Source organism: Aethalodelphis obliquidens, unplaced genomic scaffold (genome assembly GCF_003676395.1).
Source record: "Aethalodelphis obliquidens isolate GAN/ISIS:26980383/991018 unplaced genomic scaffold, ASM367639v1 scaffold3, whole genome shotgun sequence".
Classification (NCBI taxonomy): domain Eukaryota; kingdom Metazoa; phylum Chordata; class Mammalia; order Artiodactyla; family Delphinidae; genus Aethalodelphis; species Aethalodelphis obliquidens.
In genome coordinates, this window is record NW_020837947.1 from 20,096,793 (window position 1) to 20,120,982 (window position 24,190).

General features: G+C 38.0%; 1 protein-coding gene across 14 annotated transcripts in view; it reads right to left on the bottom strand.

Annotated features, from left to right (window-relative positions):
- UTRN (utrophin) overlaps positions 1 to 24,190 on the bottom strand; it is a 506,668-nt gene that overhangs the window by 244,887 nt on the left and 237,591 nt on the right. For 13 of the 14 annotated variants that reach the window (XM_027084340.1, XM_027084307.1, XM_027084323.1 and 10 more), the window contains 6 exons: positions 23,835 to 23,984; positions 20,225 to 20,300; positions 14,050 to 14,264; positions 11,949 to 12,066; positions 8,614 to 8,819; positions 5,720 to 5,874 (listed from right to left, as the gene is read on the bottom strand). In XM_027084340.1, coding sequence (XP_026940141.1) covers positions 5,720 to 5,874; positions 8,614 to 8,819; positions 11,949 to 12,066; positions 14,050 to 14,264; positions 20,225 to 20,300; positions 23,835 to 23,984 — 920 coding nt within the window. The remainder of the gene's footprint in view (positions 1 to 5,719; positions 5,875 to 8,613; positions 8,820 to 11,948; positions 12,067 to 14,049; positions 14,265 to 20,224; positions 20,301 to 23,834; positions 23,985 to 24,190) is intronic. The other variant, XM_027084377.1, reaches the window with a different exon arrangement.

The window sequence follows — 24,190 nt, forward strand, 5'->3', positions numbered from 1 at the left end:
TAGCAATGAAAATAAAAGAAACAGGTTGGAAAATAAAGGTAACATTCAGGGAAAGAAGCAAGCTTCGGAGAGGATAAATCAAATTGACTGACCCAAATCTCATACCAGCATACAGTAGGCTCAAAGGATATGGCTACCAGTACTTTTCACCTAAGCTCATTAATTTGGGAGTGACAGCTGCTACAACACTCATTTTAAGAGTGCAAAGGATGGGCCAGGTTGATGTCAGGCCATAGGACACAATCCCCATATGAGTATCTCCACTGACCACAGTTCAAAGAAACTGGCCAAATCAAACAATGAATAAATGCTGAAGAAGAACATTTCATTTTTATTAGTCAGTTGGGACAATAAACAATCACTGCTGAAAAAGTAATAACAGAAATAATGAAAGTTTCAAAATATACAATAAAAATAACTGGGAAAGCAATCAAAGGCAAATTCAAATTTTTGGAATGTAATGTTTTCAAAATAATCAAGGGCTTCACAAACTCAGTCTTTAGTATACACAATATTTATATAACCCCTTGTAAACTATGTGCATTCCACATGTCCAGCAGGACGTTATTAACAAGTTAATGAACATTAATTAGAAAGACAGTGCCATTTCTAAAGAGGAAAGTTCCTTCACTAGATAAATCTGTATTTGTGGCTCTCACATGAAATAAACTTTAAAAAATACTACACCCTTTCTTTCCAGGATGGTTACACTTCTGCTTAGGCAGAAAACACTTAAATGCAATGTAAATGCAGCAACTGTGATGATTTTACTAACTGCTATGGTCTGAATGTATCTGTCCTCCTCAAATTCCTATGTTGAAATCTTAATGCCCAATGCGATGGTATTAGGAGGTCGGTCGGCCTTTGGGAGATGATTAGGTCTTGAGGGCAAAGCCACCATGAATGAGGTTAATGACCTTATAAAAGAAGCCTGAGAAAGCTCTCTTATCCCTTCTGCCACATAGGGAAAGGAGAAGTCTGCTACCCGGAAAAGGGTCTTCACCCGACCATGCTGGCACCCTGATCTTGGACTTCCAGCCTCCAGAAATTTGAGAAGTACATTTCTGTAGTTTCTAAGCCACCCAGTCTGTGGAGTTTGTTACAGAAGACTGAACAGACTAAGACACTAACAAGAAAATTGCATTTTCTAAAAGTTTCATCTGGTAATAAACATTTAGAATATCTATACCGCACTCAGTAAATCAGATAACCATTTATTTTCTCATTAATGTAAATCGAGACTATTCAAAATGACTACAGACAAACAACTGACGATGACTAAACCTTCCGCTAATTTAACCACAGACAGTACTGTACAACAGACCAAAGGGCAACGGATTTATAAGGAACACATAATATGACAGAGCAGATGATGATAATTTGGGGTAAGCTTTTGTTGAGCACATACCATGTATGAGGAACTTTTATACCTAATTCTTGACCCTAACAATAATCTTACCCATTAGATATGTTCTCTGCTTTACAACCAAGAAATTGAGATTCAGTGAGTTGAAATAACTTGGTCAAAGTTCACACAGATGGTAAGTGAATAAGCTGGGATGTTAATCAAGGATTGCCAGATACCACAGCCAGTGTGCTTTTCGTCCTGCCTGTACAAACCGAGAAATGCCTTAAAGTAGGCAGCAAAAGATGGCTTCCGGGGGATGGAGGGCAAAGAGAAAAATACATAATAATTAATGATCTATAGGATATTCCTTATAACATAAAGTTATATTGTCTCGCTTCCTTCATAATGTTTCAGCATAAATAACTATGTGTGTGTATATGTATGTGTGCAAGTATGTGTGTATGTGTACGTACATACACATATACATGAACATACGCACTCCAGGGTTAAAATAACATTTCAGACCCACATGAGGCATCTACACTCTGAAAGTTACTATAAGCCCATTTCAATTATCGTTATCTCAATTTGCACTACAAAATTTGTTAACTGGCATTAAGAGATGTAAGGAAAAAATTTCACCAGCAAAAAGAATAGTGGTCAAGATATGTCAATTAGTTTAAAATGTTAGAGACAGACCTGTTGTTTACAGAATCCAAAATATCGGGAGCCAGTTATTAATCCAGAATTAATCATTTTTTGTACATTAGAAAACTATTATTATGAATGTATCTAAACGACATGTTAGCCCCAAATATGCCCTGAAGGAGCAAACACATTAATATTTCTGCAGCTAGGAACAAGGCTATTCACACTAAGCGGGATAAAGATCATAATAAATAGCCTCACGTCAATTCAAAGCTTTCTGTTATCAGTGAGCATTGGATTTCGGGTGGTAGATAAGGGATCGTGAATGGCCAAATGACTTAGTCCAACTGCAATTCAGACAAAACATTTCCTTTGAATGCTGATATTAAATTTCATATATTATACCGCAATAATAGTGTTCCATGTGCAATATAATAACCCTTCACCCCTCCAGAATTTGGCTGACTACAATGTACATTCAGAACACAGCTGGGAGATGAGAGAAAAGCCATGGTGTAAAGGTGCTCCAGGGCCACTACAGCAGGCACAATGGCCATGTACTAGAGAGAGTTACATTTATTCGTAGCAGAGGCCCCCATATCTTTAATCAGATCTGGTTTCTAAACTCAACACAGATAAGAACCAGTAAGTAGAATCACAAAGATCTGAGAGGTGGGTACTCAGAACCGTCATCAGCAACAGCTGAAGTTCTGACAGCAAAGAAGAAAAATAAAGCAATTTTTTAAGAAAGATAAAAGCCCAACTGCACAGTCAAAAAAGGCTTGGGTTCCAATCTCAGCTCTGCCCGTATGAGCTCTGTGATCTCCGGTATTCCTTAACTTCTCTCTACTTCAGTTTGTTCATCGATATAATGTTGATGAAAGTTTTTCCTATCTCCTATGGGTATTCAGAGGATTAAATAAAATAATGCAAGTGAAGAGCTTAGCACAGAGCCTGACAATTAGGAGATGCCCAATAAAATTTATACCCTAAAAACGAAGCACAAAATCTCACAAAGCACTGCAGCCTGAAAATATTCACCACCAATTCTTCAGAGCATGGAGAGCACTGTCATAATTTAATAAAGAAAATATCATCTTGGCTCTGCCATGTACCTTTGAACGTGTCATTTAACTTGTCTGAGGGAGCATTAGAGTAAGCATTCTCGATGGAAGAAAGTATGGTTCTTGGTGGTGCAAGGTGGCGGAGGGGAGTGGGAAAGATCTACTCTTTTTACGTATAAAGCATAACTATAAAGTACAGAAACAGATACACAGGATACCCACGGTATTAAAATGTCCTGTGGGCAAGTATCTGAAAAGGCTCCTTAGGCGGGGTGGATAATGTAAAAAAGGTTGAGAAACACTTGTTTAAATGAACTGTAAGGTCAGGTACAGCTCTTATAGTTCCTTAATTCTCTCTTCATAACAATAATGCCAAGAATTCAAAGAATGTTTAATATAGGTTCATGTATTTTGCTAAAGAAGGCAAGGAAAGATTTGTATATTTCAGGAAGATCTTCAATTAAACAGTTAGAAATTGTAAATATCATTGTGTTTAAAAGAGAAAATCCTGGCAATACATAGAAAACCCAGCTATCACTATGATGGGATCCCGTGAGCCACAATTTTGTTGTATTTTCTCTGCTTTATAGATAATAACATACCTAAACCATATCTAAATATTAACATGTTTACTTATTTCCCCTAAAACGCAGAAAGAAAATAGAATAAAGACAATGACTTGTAACTACCATAAAACTGGAACACTGTGGTTGTCTTAGCTATCATAAATGAAAGATCACCCTGGAATATAATTCATCTTTAATTGCCTCTTCCATCTAATCTAACCACTGCTGTAGGCTGTCTTAAAATATTTACAAAGTAAAAGCAAAAAAAGAACTGGAGTTGCTAAATAAAGCTGGCCACACATTCCTAAGTGATCAATTTTTCTGGTATTGTTTACAATAAAAACAAAGTCATAATTCTTACAGTAGATGGAATTTGTGGAAACACATAGATAAAGTATGCTTAAGGACGATCTCTCTTAATGTTAAGGCTGGGTTTTTTAACTGAGATATAATTGACATACAACACTGTATTAGCCTTAGGTGTACAACAATGATTTGATATATGTATATATTGCAAAATGATTAGCACAGTAAATTTAGTTAACAACCATCACTACACATGGTTACACATTTTTCTTGTGATAACTTTTAAGATTTAGTGACTTTCAAATACACAATACAGTACTGTTAACTATAATCACCATGCTGTATCTTACATCCCCAAAAATTATCTTGTAACTAGAAATTTGTACTTTAAAGCTGTTTTTAATTCCTCCTCTTCCCTGCCTTAGTTTTTGGATTCTTACTATATCCAAATTACCTGTTACAACAAGAGAAAAGCAGTTGTACTAAAATGCTAGAAAGACCAATATTATAACTATATTCTGCTTTAAACACTTTGAAGTTTTGTATTTGCTATCCTTGTCTTTATATTCTCCAGAATCCTAGGGATATGCAGCAACACATTCATGTTCACATACTGACTCATAATTCTTTTCTTTGAGTTTCCCCAAATTTACATTAGAGACTCTAACTAAAAATGACATTCTAAAAATGTACAAAATACCTCCATATCAAACCATTACTACATGTTTGTCCATACTTTATTACCAGTAATATACATCATAAAGTGTTCTGATATTATCCATTTTATTCACTGCAAAATAAATGTGGTTTTGATATCAAGTTAGCTTTCAGGCAGTTGCATCTGAATATTCAAGATGTGTGAAACCATAATTTCATTCAGACACAGGTATTCACGGTACTATGCAGGAAGCACAGTGTTTTACGGATGATGAATATAAATATGCAGTCTTAAAGGATGCTAACCATTGTTTACAGTGCCTCAAATTCTAGATGCTCAAGCGACAGGAAAATTTCTCTTATAAACACGTATGCTATTTTAGACTGTTCCAAATACACTGACGAGATAGAGTAATGAAAAGAAAAGATAGTAAGTTAGTTGAAGCCCAACATACACTTAGTATACTTCAGGAGCTAGTGTGGATCCATGTGTTCTCAGACAAAACCGAGGACGACCTGACCAAATAGCACACTGACCAAATAGCACACTGCTCTAATTACCGTTAGGGGTAATATTACCCTGATGCCTCTGTAATACCTAAGTGTTCCTTACCATCAGAGTACTACAAAATGTACTCAAGAGGCATAAGAAAATCAGAACACATAAAATGATCACGGGCAAGGTTTAGACTCATTCAAGGAAAAATTCCATTGCAGAAATTCAAGTACCCAATGTATAAATATACACTCTGTACTAAGTGTGATAATACTAACTCAGTACAGCATGAAAATTTTAAAATAATAATAAAATATGTGACCTGTTCCACACGCTTCCATGAGAAAGCCAAAGCAATCAAATTCTCAACTTGGGCTTCCCTGGTGGCGCAGTGGTTGAGAGCCCGCCTGCCGATGAAGGGGACACTGGTTCGTGCCCCGGTCTGGAAAGATCCCACATGCCGCAGAGCGGCTGGGCCCGTGAGCCATGGCCGCTGGGCCTGCGCGTCCGAAGCCTGTGCTCCGCAAACGGGAGAGGCCACAACAGTGAGAGGCCCGCATACCGCAAAAAAAAAAAAAAAAAATTATCAACTTGACAACATACATACATACAGCTGCCAGGGCCTTAGCATTACCTTTGTTTTAGATTGATCCATGACGTTTTTAAGTACTCCGTGGTTTCTTTCACATTCCTCGTGTCATCACTGCCATATTCCTCCAGCAGTTTCTGCAGGACATTATCGAATGCCATTACGATACCAGCACCAGGAGCCAGTTCTTGAAGCAACATCTAAGGTGTAATTTCAGATGTAATTGTTAGACCGGATCACTCAATAACAAGTATGACCAAAACGCTGGTCCTTCCAGTAGGTTTTAATATGTTTTAGACACAGATATCAAAAGAAGGAAGCAAATTATAAAACTAACTCTTGCATGTAAGCTCAAACAAAAATAATTCTGGAAGTGAAAGTGATCAGGTGCATAGCAGATAACATTAAAAGATTACTGTCTTTTCTCCTTTGATATGTTTTACTTCCTCAAACCAGTTGTCTTCTTTCATTCCTACTGCTATATCTGATCCTTACAGGAACATGTATCTTATAGGAATGAGCTTACTACAGAGTTAGTTCCTCTAATGTGCTTGAAGATATGGAAAGGGCAACAACATGGAAGTCTTCCTGTCCCTGGATCACTGTGTATCACTGTTTACAAAGTTAACTGCTTGGCTGGATCCAGTAGCTAAGTTGCTTGAATAAACTAAATTGATGCTGTATGTCCATAGGCATTGGTTCCTTGATAAATTTTTTTCCACCTCTGAGAGCTCTTGTATCAAGATACTCCCCATGAAATCTAAATGACAAATGAATGTTCTTAAAATGATGTTTGTAGCGACTAGCAGAAAAATCCACCCTAAAGTTCCAGAATAGAACTACACTGCTGATTAGAAAAGAATATTCTTTTTTGAATTATGGTTTTCTCTAGGTATATGCCCAGTAGTGGGATTGCTGAGTCATATGGTAGCTCTATTTTTAGTTTTTTAAGGAACCTCCATACTGTTCTCCATAGTGGTTGTATCAATTTACATTCCCACCAACAGTGCAGGAGGGTTCCCTTTTCACCACACCCTTTCCAGCATTTATTGTTCCTAGATTTTTTGATAATGGCCATTCTGACCGGTGTGAGGTGATACCTCAGATAAATGGATAAAGAAAATGTGGCACATATATACAATGGAATATTACTCAGCCATAGAAAGAAATGAAATTGAGTTATTTGTAGTGAGGTGGATGGACCTAGAGTCTGCATTACAGAGTGAAGTAAGTCAGAAAGAGAAAAACAAATACCGTATGCTAATGCATACATATGAAATCTAAAAAAAAAATAAAAAAAAAAAAAAAAGGTACAGGGCTTCCCTGGTGGCGCAGTGGTTAAGATTCCGCCTGCCAATGCAGGAGACATGGGTTCGAGCCCTGGTCCGGGAAGATCCAACATGCCACGGAGCAACTAAGCCGGTGCGCCACAACTACTGAGCCTGTGCTCTAGAGCCCTTGAGCCACAACTACTGAAGCCTGTGTGCCTAGAGCCCGTGCTCTGCAACAAGAGAAGCCACCGCAATGAGAAGCCCACACACCGCAATGAAGAGTAGCCCCCGCTCACCACAACTAGAGAAAGCACGCGCGCAGCAACGAAGACCCAACGCAGCCCAAAGTTAATTAATTAATTAATTTTAAAAAAATGGTACTGATGAACCTAGTGGCAGGGCAGGAATAAAGACGTAGACATAGAGAATGGACTTGAGGACACGGAGGGGGAGGGGGAAGCTGGGGTGAAGTAAGAGTAGCATCGACATGTATACACTACCAAGTGTAAAATAGATAGCTAGTGGGAAGCAGCCGCATAGCACAGGGAGATCAGCTCGGTGCTTTGTGACCACCTAGAGGGGTGGGATAGGGAGGGTGGGAGGGAGGCTCAAGAGGGAGGGGATATGGGGATATATGTATGCATATGGCTGATTCACTTTGCTATACAACAGAAACTAACACAGTATGGCGAAGCAATAAAACTCAAATAGGATGTATTAAAAAAAAGAAAAAAAAAAAAAAGAAGAAAAGAATATTCTGAGTATGATGATTGAAACACTGATATCACTTTTAACTGTATTCCTCTGGTTAAGTGTCCAGGAGCTTTGCTGATTATTACTTTTGAGTCTTTTGGTGAAGACAAATCAGCAGACAGCGTAAACACAGAGAATGATCCAGGAAACCAGGATACCTGGCCACTTGCTTTTTAAGTTGTAACCATGGAAAGCCTACATGTCTGAAGGATAAAAACATACTCTCATGTCTGAGATTTTTCCCATACATCCTTTATTATATTCTTCACAAGCGTACACTTTCATTTAGGCTATCTGAAGGGTAAATAAATGTTACACAAAAGTATAACCTAACAGCCATAACCTCCAACTCAAGAATATTTTCTATGATTGTAGAGATTTAAAATAGCACTTTAAAAATACCACAAGTGTTCAACATCATCAACTCTATAATCCAACTAATCACAAAAAAGGTACCTGCTGTGATGATATTGATAAAACGGTTTGGTTATAAAGGTGTTAGAAGAAACTAAACTTACTTAATACTTGATTTGTCCGCTACAGTAGCCCTCAAATGAAAGTCTCAGGAGATTTCATAAATTAAAAAATACCTTCAGGGTAGATATGGAAGGGAACAAAAGGAGGGTTCCTGGGATCCTGATAATGTTTTCTTTCTAGATGCTGGCTCATGGGTAAGTTCCATTTGCAAAGAGTCAGTGAGCTATGAATCTAGGATACACGTACATTTCTATTTGTTATGCCTCCAGAAATTTTTCAAAAACCTTCCTGGTCAAATTCTTTACATAAATTTCAGTGTACATTCTAAGCACTTGGGAAAACATTATGACAAGGGTCCTAAAAATTACAGTTAGCAACAGAACAAAAAAAGCACATCCCACAAATTGATAATGCCAGAAAGTATCTAATGAGTCTTACTTGATTATCAGAAATTTGTTTGATAAGTGGATCCCTTCGAGCTTGTTGAAGAATATAGAGGCGAGCCTCATACTTTCTCATGATCTCCTCCGTCTCTTCCCTGTGATCATCCCACTGAAGGCTGTCAATAATCATGTCCTCCAGCTGCTGCTGTCTTAACTCCACACCATGCTGGGTGCTATCCCACTGGTTCTTGACCTTTTCCACTGGAGGAGGCATTATATATATTTTTAAAAATCCCAGAAAGTAACTATCAGGAAAGGGAAAAAATACCTGATACCAAATTCATCACAATAAGGTTATATATAGAAAAGAGAAAGGAGGCAAAATGGTACATACATTTTAAAGGAATTTTATTATGTCTGTCACACTGTATGACTGATACATTTCTGAAACCATCCTTGAAGAAAAAATCTTGAATTAAACTCTATTTTAAATGCATTAAAATATCTCACAATAAAGATACTGACTATTATAAACTGACAAACTAAAAATTATAAAGAAAATAAATTCCTACCTAATTTATATTTACAGAACCTGGTTTGAAGAAGGCAGATTTTAACAGTACATTATGATAGAACTTTATGACCAAAGATATAGTCATTTGTCATCCTCTAAGGAAGTATTGATTTTAAAAGAAAATAAAATACTTAAGAATACTTTTCACATTTGTTTTACTGTAGCATGAAACCTCTCTAAAAGGAAGTGTTTTTATATATTCAAGAGAAGTGCTAAAAGTAAATTAGATTCAAGTTCTAGGTACCCAGCAGTTTTTTATTATAAAAAAATCCATATTGGCTCTTTTCCTCTCTCTTTTTTATTGTTTCTACTTCTCTTTCTTTCATTCTCTCTTTCTGTCTCTTTCTCTTTTCCTTTTCTCTCCCCTACTTTCTTTCCTCTTGTATTTTTAACATGTGTCAAGGAAAAAGAAATCTAAGGAAACTTAAACTTTTGATTAATTACTTCAGGGGTAATTCATGATTTGAACTGAAGTACTAGTAAGCAATAACTTTAAATATCTTCAACAACCCATTCATAATAAGTAGGTAGAAAGTTAGAAACAAATTTCTAGAAGATGCCTTGTATGCCAGAAAGACTGAAGGGCTATAGTTAAGTACCAGGCCAAGAAGAACTTAACTAAAAAATAACATTGCAGGGCTTCCCTGGTGGCGCAGTGGTTGAGAGTCCGCCTTCTGATGCAGGGGACGCGGGTTCGTGCCCCGGTCCGGGAGGATCCCACATGCCGCGGACCGGTTGGGCCCATGAGCCCTGGCCGCTGAGCCTGCACGTCCGGAGCCTGTGCTCCGCAACGGGAGAGGCCACAGCAGTGAGAGGCCCGCGTACCGCAAAAACAAAAATAACATTGCAGCTAGGTCATAATGAGACCTTTCGGTAAAATTCTTCAAACAATACTGGGTTATAGTAAACCATAAGAGCTATCAGTTTAAGACTGTTCAGAAAAATGTAAATTATACTTATGTATAATAATTCTAAAAAATTGTTCAGTGAGATTATTTTATGCTGTCTTATCCAACAGTTTAAATAAATTGCTTACGTTTTAACTTAGGGAGAGGGAAAATTTATTGTAATGGTTTACTTGTCAGTTACAAAGTTACATAAAGTACTATAACTAACAGAATCCTTTAATACTGAACAAATAAAACTAAAGATATCAAGTGACAGCAAGTATCAGAGATTTACCATAAAAGATAAGCAAATTAGCCTATTCATTGGAAATAAGTGCAAAAAGCAAGTTACTATTAGTAGTACCCTCTGGCTGAGGGTGGTTTTTCATATAATGAATAATGATATGGACCATGGAGCCTCTATACCAGAAAAAATTGAGAGAAAAAAAAAGAGGGAGTTAAACTGAAAAAGGAAGATATTCGGGAGAAGAAAACCTTAAAGCAAACTTTGGACAGAGAGGAGGGGTGGAGGAAAAAACAAAAGATGGTAGAAAAAGCAAAGTGGAGAAGCTTTTGTAAATAGTTTGGTGTCACCAAAGCTGAGAAGCTCCTTTGCCATGTGATGGGAAACAGGGTCACTCCAAAGTTCGATAGGCAGAAGCAATCCACCAGTTAATAAAAAAATAAAAATAAAATAAAAATTAAAAAAACGGGGGAAAGAAAGAAAATGGCTTACATAGTAAAAATAAACCAATATTGTGACACACTAGAAGTTCTCTGCTAACTCATCTCTTATAATAACCTTGTTGCTGCAACATTTATTTTGAAATCAAAACAGTTTTTATAGGGGGAATAGTTGACTTTCTTTCAGAAATATTAGACTAGGTAATAAAATACCTTCCAGTTTATATTCTGCCACAAATAAATATTTATTAAGGAACTAATTGGTACTGGGCCCTGGGGGAGGCCTCAGGGCCAAAAAGGGGAGTATTTACAGTCTATGGAGGGGAGAGAGAATTAACTGTGAGATCTACAAGGAAACTATGGGGGAAAAGGTCACAGCAGGAACTAAAGACAGAAAATACAGTTCACCAGAGACTAAAAGAGGGTGGGAGAACTTCACAAAGGAGGTGATATTTTAGCTGCTTAGTAGAATTTCACCTGGGGAGAGGCCAAGAAGAAAAAAATGTGAATAAAGGTAAGGAGACTAAGAAATGTCAGGGCATTTTAAAGAATATATACAATACAGAACAGTTACAGACAGTGCTGAGGGCTAAAGAGAGAAAGGGAGTGATGAAAGCAGACAGTGATTGCCCCTATGTGACATTCTTGAGAATTTTGACTTTGTTTGGTATGTCATACAGATTTAATGGATGCTTTTAAGCCAGAAAGCAAATTTGAAACAGGGAACTTTGTTGTTGCTGTTTTGTATTTAATTTTTGTTTTGTTTTATTTTGTATTTAACTAAAGTATTCCCAACTTTGTGCCAGGCACACAGGTGTATAGTAACTGCTCAATAAATATTTTTGGAATGACTTTTGAGAAGATGAGTTAAGAGACACAGTAAGATTTGGTTTCAGTGAATATAACAGAAGAATTGATTTGCATTCCTATGGGTTTCTCTAACTTTTGTTTTTTTTGGTTCTTTTAAAAGAAATTCTAACTTAAAAGAAAAAAGCTTCAATGTATCAGTAATTACTTAAAAGTAATGATATTAATACTTTAAGGAATTCATAAGGGAATTTTGACAATGTTCACAAAAAATAAAAAACAAGGGAAAGTTATTTTATTAATAGAGTATCAAATATCAAATTATCAAATAATATTAATCTCTGGTTGAATAATCTTCAAAAATGTATGTGTGTGTGGGTATGTGTTACCATTTTCAGGGAAGGTGAATGATGATATATAATTTTTTTAAAAACCTACATTTTTCTGTGATTGCTGTTCTCACATCTGAACTGGAAGCTTTATTTTTCAAATTCTGTGCCAATGTAAAAACATAATCAAGCTGAGGATGGCGCTGTTCTAAGTCAGCCTTTGTGATCTGTTAAGACAAAATGATTGTTAAAATAGATTAATAAGCCATATGATAAAATAGTAACAAAGCAAAATTGGTGTGTTGACATCAAGCTTGTTGTTTTCCTCCTATAAGAGACAGTGATGCATCAGTGATGTAGTGGAGAAAGTGCAGGAATTGAAGTCAGAGGTCCTAGGTTCAAGTCTCAGCTCTCCCACTTATCACCTGGATCACCAGGCAAGGCACTTTACCTCTCTGTGTTTTTATTTTCACAAAAAGAAATAATAAAATGCCTGCAGTTCAGCTATATCAACTCTGAGGAAATTAAACGAAGAAAATCTCTTTGAAAACTAATAAGTGCTTTCAAAACATCAGTAGTGATTTCTGCAGCTGATGCTTTGCATATCTGTCCTACATCAGATATGAACATAAATTAATGGCATCTACAGGGATGGAGGTAAAGTATTAGAAAAATCCTAATTGGAATAACTGCAAATTAAATAATCTTAGACATGAAAAACTGCTGCTCTAGAAAGTTTGTGTCTCTTAGTACTAATAAATATGGGAGAAAAGTTAGCAATATCAGAAAAATGGTGTGTTTTAAGTATAGAACTAATAGCCTTAAAGATTAGAAAACACAATTTCCAAAGATTCTCTCCCAGCTCTTCCTCTGTGAATTCACGAATTTTTCAGATTCACAACTTCTAATCCTGAATCGCAAAGAGACAGTTCAATGAATGCTGATCATTTCCTTCTAAGTGGCAAAAGGGCCTCTCAACACAACATATTTGAAACTAAATCAATCAAACCCTCATCCACATTCCATTTCTTCTGTTCCTGATTTCTGCTAATTGCAATAGCATCATCTCAGCCCCTCAGCAAAGGCTTTTCTCCTTGTTTTAAGCGTCTCTTGCACAGTTCCCAGTCTTCTTACTCAAGCAGAGCATTGTTATCATCCGTCTCCAGCCACAATTTAAAAAAGAAAAAGGGAAAAACAAGATGCCTGGCAACTGCTTACGGACTAAACGTCCAAAGAGCTTTGCGTGGTCTACAAGCTCCTTCACAATGTGAACTTGAGCTGCCTTTGCTCTCTTACTTCCTACTACACCTCTTTCCTGCACAATTCTTGACCCAATATCCTTCATGCTCACCACCTCATGTCTTTATTCACCCTGGTCCCTATACCAGGAATGCCATTTATTTTGTCTCTAAATGTCAAAATCCCATGTAGTCTGCCTTCGTTCACTGTGGATGTAATCCCCTTCCTCATTCTGGCTCCCCCTTACAGGTGGCATGTACCTGTCCCGCAGCTTTTAGTAGACTGTGCCTGGCCACACATGTTTTTAATATGGGAATAAAACTGATACCTACCTCACATGATTATTAAAGTGAATGAAATAATACATGTAAAATACTCAGAAAAATACCTAGCATACATTAAGCACTTAATAAGAGTTTAGCAAGAGCTGTTATTATTTCATGGTTCATTCCCAGTTTCTATCTGGTATATTCTTTTCAATATCCTTAGACAGCACACAGCCCAGTACCAAAAACACACTGAATGTGGAAAAAAGAACTTTACAAATTGATATTAGATGGCATATGTATAGAAATAAAACTATAGTCAGGAGATTCTCACTTAACGATGTCAGCAATTAAACAAATAAGCTCATTATGAAATATAAGTTGAAAAGGCGCTTCAACAAATTATTCTCCATGACACTAGGCATTAAATGTAACACCAGTTTACATTTACAGTGATGTGGCTGGATTTTTGATACCAGTTTTAGATCATAAAAATACAGTGACTCTACAGCTCACGTTGTTAAACCTGTTCTTACGAAAACAGCACAAATGCAAGAAAAGCTTTACTCATCAGAGCTAGCCCAGGATGGCTGTTTGACAGGTCAAGAATTTTTTAAAGCTCATTCTCCCAGAGTTTAAGATAAACAAAAGTGATCCAAACAGATCTTGGTGTTTCCATGACAAGCCTTTACACTAGGTACCTACTTTCATTCGGGAGATTGTCTTATTGATCTCTTCTACATCCCCGACAGTGACAATGTTGGACTTCAGCATCTGGTCGATCAACACCAGCCAGTCGGCCAGTTCTGTTATCGTTTTATCCAGATCAGCAGGAACTGAAATTTCTGAAGTACGAGGAGACTGAACAGGAATATCTGATGCAGATGATGCTAGCACCACCTTTTGGACACTGGGATGAGCTGAAATAAAAAACGTAGCAAAGTATCAATAACACAGCAGGATAATCTGACTGTGGTGATGTAATGGTGACATGTATGTGTATTTATGTAAAATTTAGTTTAAGTAAAACAACTGAAAGAGGTTTTTATTTATTTTTTTTTTTTGCGGTACGCGGGCCTCTCACCGCTGCAGCCTCTCCCGTTGCGGAGCACAGGCTCCGGACACGCAGGCCCAGCGGCCATGGCTCACGGGCCCAGCCGCTCCGCGGCACGAGGGATCCTCCCGGACCGGGGCACGAACCCGTGTCCCCTGCATCGGCAGGTGGACTCTCAACCACCAGGTGGACTCAATGCACCACCAGGGAAGCCCGGTTTTTATTTTTTAATACTGACATGGCAATGGCAATGGCATTTCCTGAATTATCTATATGTTTTTGGTTGTTTTTGTTTGCCATAATGGCAATTAAACACACCGTCTCACCATATTCTAGGGCAGCAATAACTCAAAAGTAACTAATGCTGATATCAAGAGAAAATAAAATAAAAACTACATCAACCATGAGAAAATTAGGAATGTTATTTTATTTTGTCAAGATGTTTTTGCTTTAATTGTAAAGCCATCTTATTTGTAATTTTCTGTTCTTTTCCACTTCCCTTTACAACATGAGCATTTGTCCCTTTTAATAAACATCACTGTGAATACCTATGTAACAATCTATGTATATAGTCTCTAACTTTTAGTTACCTCTTTTCCTACAGCTGGATACTTAGACTACTCCTGAACTTTTTAACTTTAAAAAAGAGCTTTCATATATGGTCAACTAATATTTGACAAGAATATACAATGGAGAAAAGATAGTCTTTTCAGTAAATGGTGCTAAGATAATTGAACATTCACACATGAAACAGTAAATTTGGACCCATGTCTTATACCACTCGCAAAAAACTAACTCAAAATGGATTAAAGACTTAAATGTAAGACCCGAGACCATGAAACTCCTAGAGGAAAACAGGAATAAAGCTCCTTGACCTGGGTCATGGTGTTGACTCTTTGAATACGCAACAAAATCAAAACTGAACAAGTGGGACTACATCAAACTAAAAAGCTGCTACACAGCAAAAGAAGCCATCAACACAACAAAGTGAAAAGACAACCTACACAGAATGGGGGAAAAAATATGTGTAAACCGTATATCTGATAAGGGGTTAGTATTGAAATGTATACATATAATTCAGACATAAGAAATGAGAAAATCCTATCATTTTAGACACCATGGATGGACCTTGAAGGCATTATGCTAAGTAAAGTAAGTCAGACAGAGAAAGACAAATACGTATGATCTCATATATGGTATCTAAAAAGAAAAAAAATTCATAGGAAAAGAGGTCAATCAGACCTGTGGTTACCAGAGGTGAAGGGTGGGGGGAGAGGAAATTGGAGAAAGGTGGTCAAAAGGTACGAACTTCCAGTTACAAGATAAACAAGTACCAAGGATGTAATGTACAACATGAAGACTATAGTTACCACTGCTGTATGATATATAGGACAGTTGTTGAGAGTAAATCCTATGAGTTCTCATCATAAGGAGAATTTTTTTTCCTTTTATCTTTTTTTAACTTTATCTATATGAGAAGATGATCCATTTATGGTAATCACTTCCCAACACATGTAAATCAAACCATCATGCTGTTTGCCTTAAACTTATACAGTGATGTATGTCAATTATTTCTCAATAAAACTGGAAAAAAACTGGGTGTAAAGAAGCATAGAACTTAACACAGGTGCAGCTATAGCCATCTGTCAAGGATATTTAAATTCCTATCACAACACTGCATCAGAGAACATAAAGAATAATATTAAGGAAATTCAACAAAAGTGTTTTTGCTCTTAGGCTTTGCCTACTTATCATCTTCTAAATGAGGTCTCTTGATATTCTTTTTAAAATTTCAATATCCTCTCAGCACACCTGATTTCCTCATGTGCTCCACAGCCAACCTCAGTGGTACAGTCTCTCTTACACTTCCTCTATTTTTCTTCCAATATAGATGTATTTCACTTATTTATTACGTGTATTTACTGATGAATCCCTGACACCTAGAACTACACCTAGCACATAGTAGGTGCTCAATAAATATTTGTTGAATTAAAAAAAAAACTTGCAAAAAAAAACCTCAACAAAAACCAGAAAAAAAAAAGATCTTGCAAGAAGTATCTTTTTGTATATTCTTTACAGTTCTGATTGCCACCTTCGTAGAAATTTCCCAAAACAGAATTACTAGGTTAAAAAATATGAAAAAATTTAATGTATCTACTACTGATTGCCAAATTGTTTTCCTTAAAAGTTGGAAATTTAGACTTCCGGCAGTGTGTGGAACTTATGAGCATCCTGCATCCACACAAAATTCTATCTCTACGGATAAACACACATCTTTCACCATTGCTTCATTTCACGTCCTTTTGGTTACCAGTGAGGATAAATATTCTTCATGTTTGGTAATCAAATATGGTATAATTTATAACTGTATGTGTTCTTTACCTGCTTCCTTATCAATTTGGATGAACTCCTTATGCAAGAAAGATAAACCCCGTCACATTGCTGAAAACAATCTTTCTATTTTAGGATTTAATTTGTTTTCTTTTTATCATATAGATGTTAACGAAGTTCAGTTGAGCAAATCCATAAATCTGTCTTGGGGGACTGTTTTCTCAGAAATTACTCTTGTCTTCTCCAAAGATTTGATATATATTTTCTCTATATTTTTTGTTTGTATGTTTTTGTCTTATTTTGAACAGTGGGAGACTGGTAATTGTTTTTCTTTAGTTTTTATACAAGAGGTGGTTGAATTCATTATTAGATCTATCTAGACCCACTTTAGCATAAGGTATATTAAATGAGGTTTAAATAATTTTCTAAAAAATGTAGTCAATCTGTAAATTCAGCACGATATAAAAAAAAATCCTAACAGGTTTGTGTGTAACTTGACCAAATTATACATTCAAATTTTGATTTTAAAATTAACACAGGAAAGAAAAGGGCCAAGAACAGTCAAAACATTTTATTTTTGATAGAGGGTCATGCCTTACCAGATATTTAGTTGTATTACTCAGCTAATGATGAATGATTAACCTCATGTATTACAGACCCAGACATTCAAACAGACCACTAGAAGAGAACAGCCACAGTGCGTAGGTGGCAGAGAAGCCTGACCTTGGCAGAGACTACATTATAGATCAACGAGGAGGAATTTACTGGTCAATAAATAATGCTGAGAAAAGTGGTGACCCATGGCTGCAGCGGGAAGATGATGGGACAGATTTTGACCTCACATGCACCTTAGGAAAATTAATTTTCAGTGGAATTAAGAACCTGCATATGAAAACTAAAATTGTAAAATATAGAAGAATATCTTTATGACTTCAGAGCAATAGAGGATTTCTAAAATAAAGCACAAAAAGGAAAGCTATTAATAGATTATTAATGTTTAAGAATTCTGAAAATAGTACCACAAATAAAAATTTTAAAAGCCACAGATTAAGGGAGAAGGTATTTGCAATGCACATTCCAGACAAGGAATTAGTAACAAAGTAGTTTTTTCAAACTCAAAAAAAACCATCAACCAGGCTTCCCTGGTGGCGCAGTGGTTGAGAATTTGCCTGCCAATGCAGGGGACATGGGTTCGAGCCCTGGTCTGGGAAGATTCCACATGCCACGGAGCAACTAGGCCCGTGAGCCACAACTACTGAGCCTGCGCGTCTGGAGCCTGTGCCCTGCAACAAGAGAAGCCACGACAGTGAAAGGCCCGAGCACCGCGATGAAGAGTGGCCCTCCCCTGCCGCAACTAGAGAGAGCCCTTGCACAGAAACGAAGACCCATCCCTGGTGGCGCAGTGGTTGGGAGTCCGCCTGCCGATGCAGGGGACACGGGTTCGTGTCCCGGTCCAGGAAGATCCCACATGCCGCAGAGCGGCTGGGCCCGTGAGTCATGGCCGCTGAGCCTGCGCGTCCGGAGCCTGTGCCCCGCAACGGGAGAGGCCACAACAGTGAGAGGCCCGCGTATCGCAAAAAGAAGAAGACCCAACACAGCCAAAAATAAATAAAAAGCAGTTTCTTTAAAAAAAAAAAAAATCAACCAACAATCCACAGAAGAGGAAATAAGAAAGACAATAAACATATTTTTAAAAGGCTCAAGCACAAATTAAAATGTGCGTTTGAGGAAACGCAAATTAAAATGAAGTGTCCTATCTCCACAGGTCACAGTTTCCAAATGTGATGTCTGGGGAGCTCTGGGTCCCTAGAGACCCTTCCAAAGGGTGTGGATGCCAAAACTACGATCATCATCATAAGTTATTTGCCTCTTCCTGCTCATTCCTTCTCAAATGTAGAGTGGCGTTTTACTCAAGGCTACATGGCGTATGATATCACAATAGAGCAAATGAAGAAGCAGATACAAGAATCTAGGTGTCTTCTCTTATGGCAGAAATTTAAAGATTTTCAAAAATGTAATGTCATATCACTTTTCTAATTTTTTTTTGTTTTGGAAAATATACTTTATGTTAATACCTTATAAAATATATTTTATTAACAGAATGTTTTTATTATTGTTATTTTAACAAGTTAACAAACAAATAACTTTTGAAATTTCTCGGTTTTACTTTCTAATTAGGTAAATATTGATAGACATAACTCACACACACAAAAGGTCTTTGGGGGTAATCAATAATTTTAAAAAGCATACAGCGGTCCTGGGAATAAAATGTTGGCGCGCTGGAAACAACGTAGAACAACAAGAAGCCTCACATTCAGCTGGTGGAAGGGTAACCTGGAACAACTAGTCTAGGCAGCAGCTAGCAAAGCAAAGTTGCCCGTATTCACCACGATCACCCCAGGGATTCACCACCACATACCCTAGAGAACAGCTCATACATCATTCTGCCCAATCCTCACTGTCACTTTTTGTGCTTTTAAAACATTGAAAACAACCTACATATTCATTCACTGTTTCATCAAATATCTATTAAGAACCTACAATGTGCAAGGCACTTGACTAGATGCTACAGGTATGAGAATGTGTAAGACAAAGGCCTTGACCTCGCAGAGTTTGCATTCTGGTGGGCGTGAATGGATATACGCCACGAAGTAAAACCAATGCAAGAAGTTGGAGAGAAACAGCATGTATCTTGGAGAGAGACAGGATGTATCTGACATAGCGTGGTCAGGTCAAGAAAGGCCCATCTAAAAAGGGAATATTTGAGAAGAGAACAAACGAAGTGAGTGTGTGAAACATGCAATACCTGAGGGAAGGACATTTGGGTAAGAAAGAAAGAAGAAACAGCAAGCACAAAGACCATAAATGGAAATGTTCTTGGCATGTTAGAAACAGCAAGAAGACCAGTGTGTTTGAGGCAGAATGAACAAAGGAAAAAGTGATAAGAAATGGGATTACAGAGACAGGGAGCAGACAGATCATACACGGTCTTCTGGACCATGGTAAGACTGTAGAACTCACTTATGTATGATGGAAGTGATTAAAAGATTGAAATCAAAGGAGTGACATCAAACCTGTTTCTAAAGCATCACTTAGCTGCTATCAGAAGAACAGATTATCGAGGAGTGGTAAGATAAGAACAGAATCAGGACAGCGAGTTAGGAGAATTGTTCACTTCAAAATGTCCCCAGAAAACTATTTTCCAGTGTCCTCACCTTGCCTCTTCCCTTGCCTCCAGCAGCATCTGGTTCTACTCTGGTCCCAGGAAAGGCTAAAAGTCTCACCTCCCATGAGAGGGAATGCCTTGCACACACTGGGCAGTGAAATATGTCTTGTGTTTAGAGAAGATGTTCTTTTCAAATGATTGAAAGCAGAATAAGAAATCACAAGTGCATTGTGTTTTTAAATAAGTTTTTCTAATTCATATACAATGCTCGTAATCATAAAATTTTGTTATGTATAAAAAATTTTGTAAAGAAATAAACTGTATCTTACCAGCAATTCTTGTCTGAGCAACAGAACAGGGTTCCTGGATGCGTTCCTTCAGCGCACTAGGCACTTCTCTGCATATCTAGAGCATCAGGCCAAACAGAAAGAGAAGGATAGTATATAAATAAAGACGATTATATATTCTGAAGAGGAAGCGTTCTTCTAAATGATAATGCCGCCGCTTTCCTCCCCCTCAGTGCCTAAGCTTCTGTGTCCACTTTCACTAACCACTATCCACTGCAGTCTTGCTTGACCCCCAGCTCCACCAGCATCAAGAATGTCATCCAGTCCTTAACTGCCTTGCCCCTTTGCAACATTTAATGCTGCCACTCCCTCCCCCTTGAATTTTGTTAGTATTCTACAATCTCGATTTTACTCCCACTCTCTGACTGATCTTCTAAGTGTCCTTCCCCAGCTCATTTTCCTCTGCCCATCCACCAAATACCAACATTCTACAGGGTAGGATTTTTGGTCTTCTAACCCTCGATACTGGCCTCTCTCCCTGGGTCCTGGTTTCTAATGGTTTCACTTATCACGCGGAGTTTTAAGAGGCTGAAGACTCCCGAAACCTATCTTCAGTCCAGCTTTCCCTGTCAGCTGTACATTCAGACGTGTCCAAATATGGATTCATCACCTGCCTCCTTGACACTCTCTTCACAAAGTTGTCTAATGACTCTAACTATTTTTCCAGATCAGTTACCCTGATCTGGATGGTGGGCTTTGCTCAGAGGAGTTACTTGATGTCCTCATGTCCTAAGCATATCCATCCTTGAGTTTGCTCCATCCATCTCTGCAGTGCAGCTATAGTGATCTTTCAAAATGTAACTTGTTTAAAACCCATCAACAGTTTCCCACTGCTTTCAAGGTGGTGAAATAGCTTCAAGACGGAACTTGAATTCCTTGTGATGCATGGTGAGGCCCCTAGGTCTCTGCAAGCATCTCTTGTCCTTCCAATTCATATTGAGCTACTTCCAGGACCCAGATTCACTCTCTGTCCCCTCTAGACCCTTTCACTTACTGCTTCTTTTCCCTGCAATGCCTTTTCCTCCATTCTCCACCTGACCAATACTCATTCATCTTTTATCATCTTAGCTTGGATATGATCTCCACAAAATCTTCCACGGTTATCACCCAAAGCCAGGTAGGTGCCCTACCTTTATGTCCCCATGGATACCTCTTTGTTATAATTGTTTATCTACTTGTCTCACCTACAATAAGCTCTTTGGGTTAGAAGCATTTTCATGCTCTTTACTGTATTCCTAGCTCTTAAAATGGTGCCTGGCATAAAATGAGAGTCTGGTAAAAACCTATTAAGTGAATGAATAAAAGCATGAATGAATGAAATATCTCAGATTAGTATTTCTTAAAATGTGTTTGTTGAAATTCTCTACAGAGTAAGCACTGCTTGGCCTTAGACATTCGTAATTCACATAATTAGCGTAAAATCTATGTGAAGTCCTGTGATAAAGGAAGGTTTGGCTCTATCTAACATCGTGCTCCCAAAGTGACCACCATACTCTATTCTACCCAATACCCATTGACATCCTCTGTGTTAAATAAATACATGTGCTCTGACTGAATATGCACACGCTGAGTCTGGCATGTTTGACACGGGGCCAACAAGTCTGGAAAGCAGCACAGGGAGAGAGAGTAGCAGATGAAGTCAGAGAGATAACAGGAAGCCAGAACACGATGAACCTACTAAGTCACAGTGAGGACTTCAGCCTTTACTCTGAATGTGATGGATACCATTAGTGGGCTTTGTTCAGGGGAGTTACTTAAACTGAGTTATGGAGGGTTTTTTTGGGTTGTTTTTTTTTTTGCAGTACGCGGGCCTCTCGCTGTTGTGGCCTCTCCCGTTGCGGAGCACAGGCTCCGGACGCGCAGGCTCAGCGGCCATGGCTTCCGGGCCCAGCCGCTCCGCTGCATGTGGGATCTTCCCAGACCGGGGCACGAACCCGTGTCCCCTGCATCGGCAGGCGGACTCTCAACCACTGCGCCACCAGGGAAGCCCCTGAGTTATGTTTTAACAAATACTTTGGCTGCTTTCTTGAGAAGAGACTGACAAAGGGAAAAGGAGGAAACAGGAAGAGTAGTGAAGTGGCCATTGTAGGAATCATACAACAAGAGATGACGGTGGTTTGAAACAACTTAGTGGCCACGGGGTCGTGAGAAATGGTCAAATTTATGAAATTTCGCAAACCTAAGAAAAGCCGAAAGAATTGCCCAGGGAACACCCATGTGCCACTCAATATGTACAACTGTTAAAATTTTGCTGTATTTGCCTTATCATGTATCTAGTCATCTAGCCATCCATTCAAACCGTCCATCAAAGAGACAGGTATTTTGAAGGAGAAGCTGATGATAGTGACTCCAAGGTTTACGTGTGTGTGTATTTTTAATTGAGATATAATTCACATGTCATAAGACTGAGTCCAGGGTTTTTGGCATAAAACACAATAAGGATGTAATTACCAGTAACTGAGGTGGGAGGAGTATACTAAGGCACAGGAGGGAGGTGGAGATCAGGAGTTTGACTTTGTATGTTAGTCTGAGATACCTATTAGACACTGGAGTGGAGATGCTGAGCAGGCAGCTGTGATGAAGTCTAGATAATGAGAGAGTCCAGCCCAGAGATACAGATGTGTGAGTCATCAGTAACAGTAACTCATCAAGATGGTAAGTCTCAAGCAGAGAGGCTAGATCAATAAAGCACCTAAACCATTAGATATAGAATGAGTGCTATCATTTTAAAAGGATAGAGAGGGAGGAAAATGACTGATATGGGACCTATCCAAACCAGGGCAGAAACATATCCATTCAATGTCCCAGACAGACCTCACACTCTGTTATGGTATGTACCCAAGTCAAAATATATAGAAATCTATTACTTTATCTACCTCTGTTTCAACTGCAAAAAAAGTAACAGTATGAGAGAAAGGACTTTATCTTAGTCATATTTGTAGTCACATACCATTACATCCCACGTGGAACCTAGTAAATACGTGTTGAATGAATAAAATCATTAAAAATAAATCTACGTATGTGAAAAGTCACATGCAACATCACAAAGTTATTTTAATGCTTTCATTTTCAGAGTATAATTATTAGTACTTTATTGCCTAATTCTAATATATACTCATTATTTAATATAGTATATAATGTATAAATCTCCTAGGCCAAAAAAATTCCATGTAAAATAAGTATTCTTTGAGAACATATGCTTCCATCCATGACAGATGAAAAAAATATAATTATCAATATTAGTAAGCATTAATAAAATGTGCCCGGGCTTCCCTGGTGGCGCAGTGGTGGAGAGTCCGCCGATGCAGGGGACACGGGTTCGTGCCCCGGTCCGGGAAGGTCCCACATGCCGCGGAGCGGCTGGGCCCGTGAGCCATGGCCGCTGAGCCTGTGCATCCGGAGCCTGTGCTCCACAACGGGAGAGGCCATAACAGTGAGAGGCCCACATACCGCAAAAAAAATAAAAAATAAAAAAAATAAAATGTGCCCATATTTGGGTATACTTAAAAGTAAAACAGTTGCCTGGTTCCACTTCTTTAACAACAAAATCAGTAAACATGAGGAAGGTGTCGCAGTAATTCTTAACACACACCTTATTCCATGTCGAATTTACAGTTCTCAAGCTTTCTGAAATTTTTTCTCTTTCATGTAAACTCAGACTTTTATCTGAAAGCATTTCTAATTCAGTTCTATTCAGCCATTTGAGTTTTTCAGCTTGATCATCCATCTCCTGGATTATGTCCTAAAGGAGTCAGAAGAGGGGTATGGTTAAAAGGTTGTCATACCAGGAAAAGATCAAGAACTGTATTAGGAATCTCTTTGGGAAATACAGTAAGTTCCCTACATATGAACCTTCAAGTTGCGAACTTTCAAAGATGCAAACATGCGTGCCAGCCCCTGTATGCCAGCTGTTGTACGGTACTAATGTACTTTTCAAGGTACTGTACT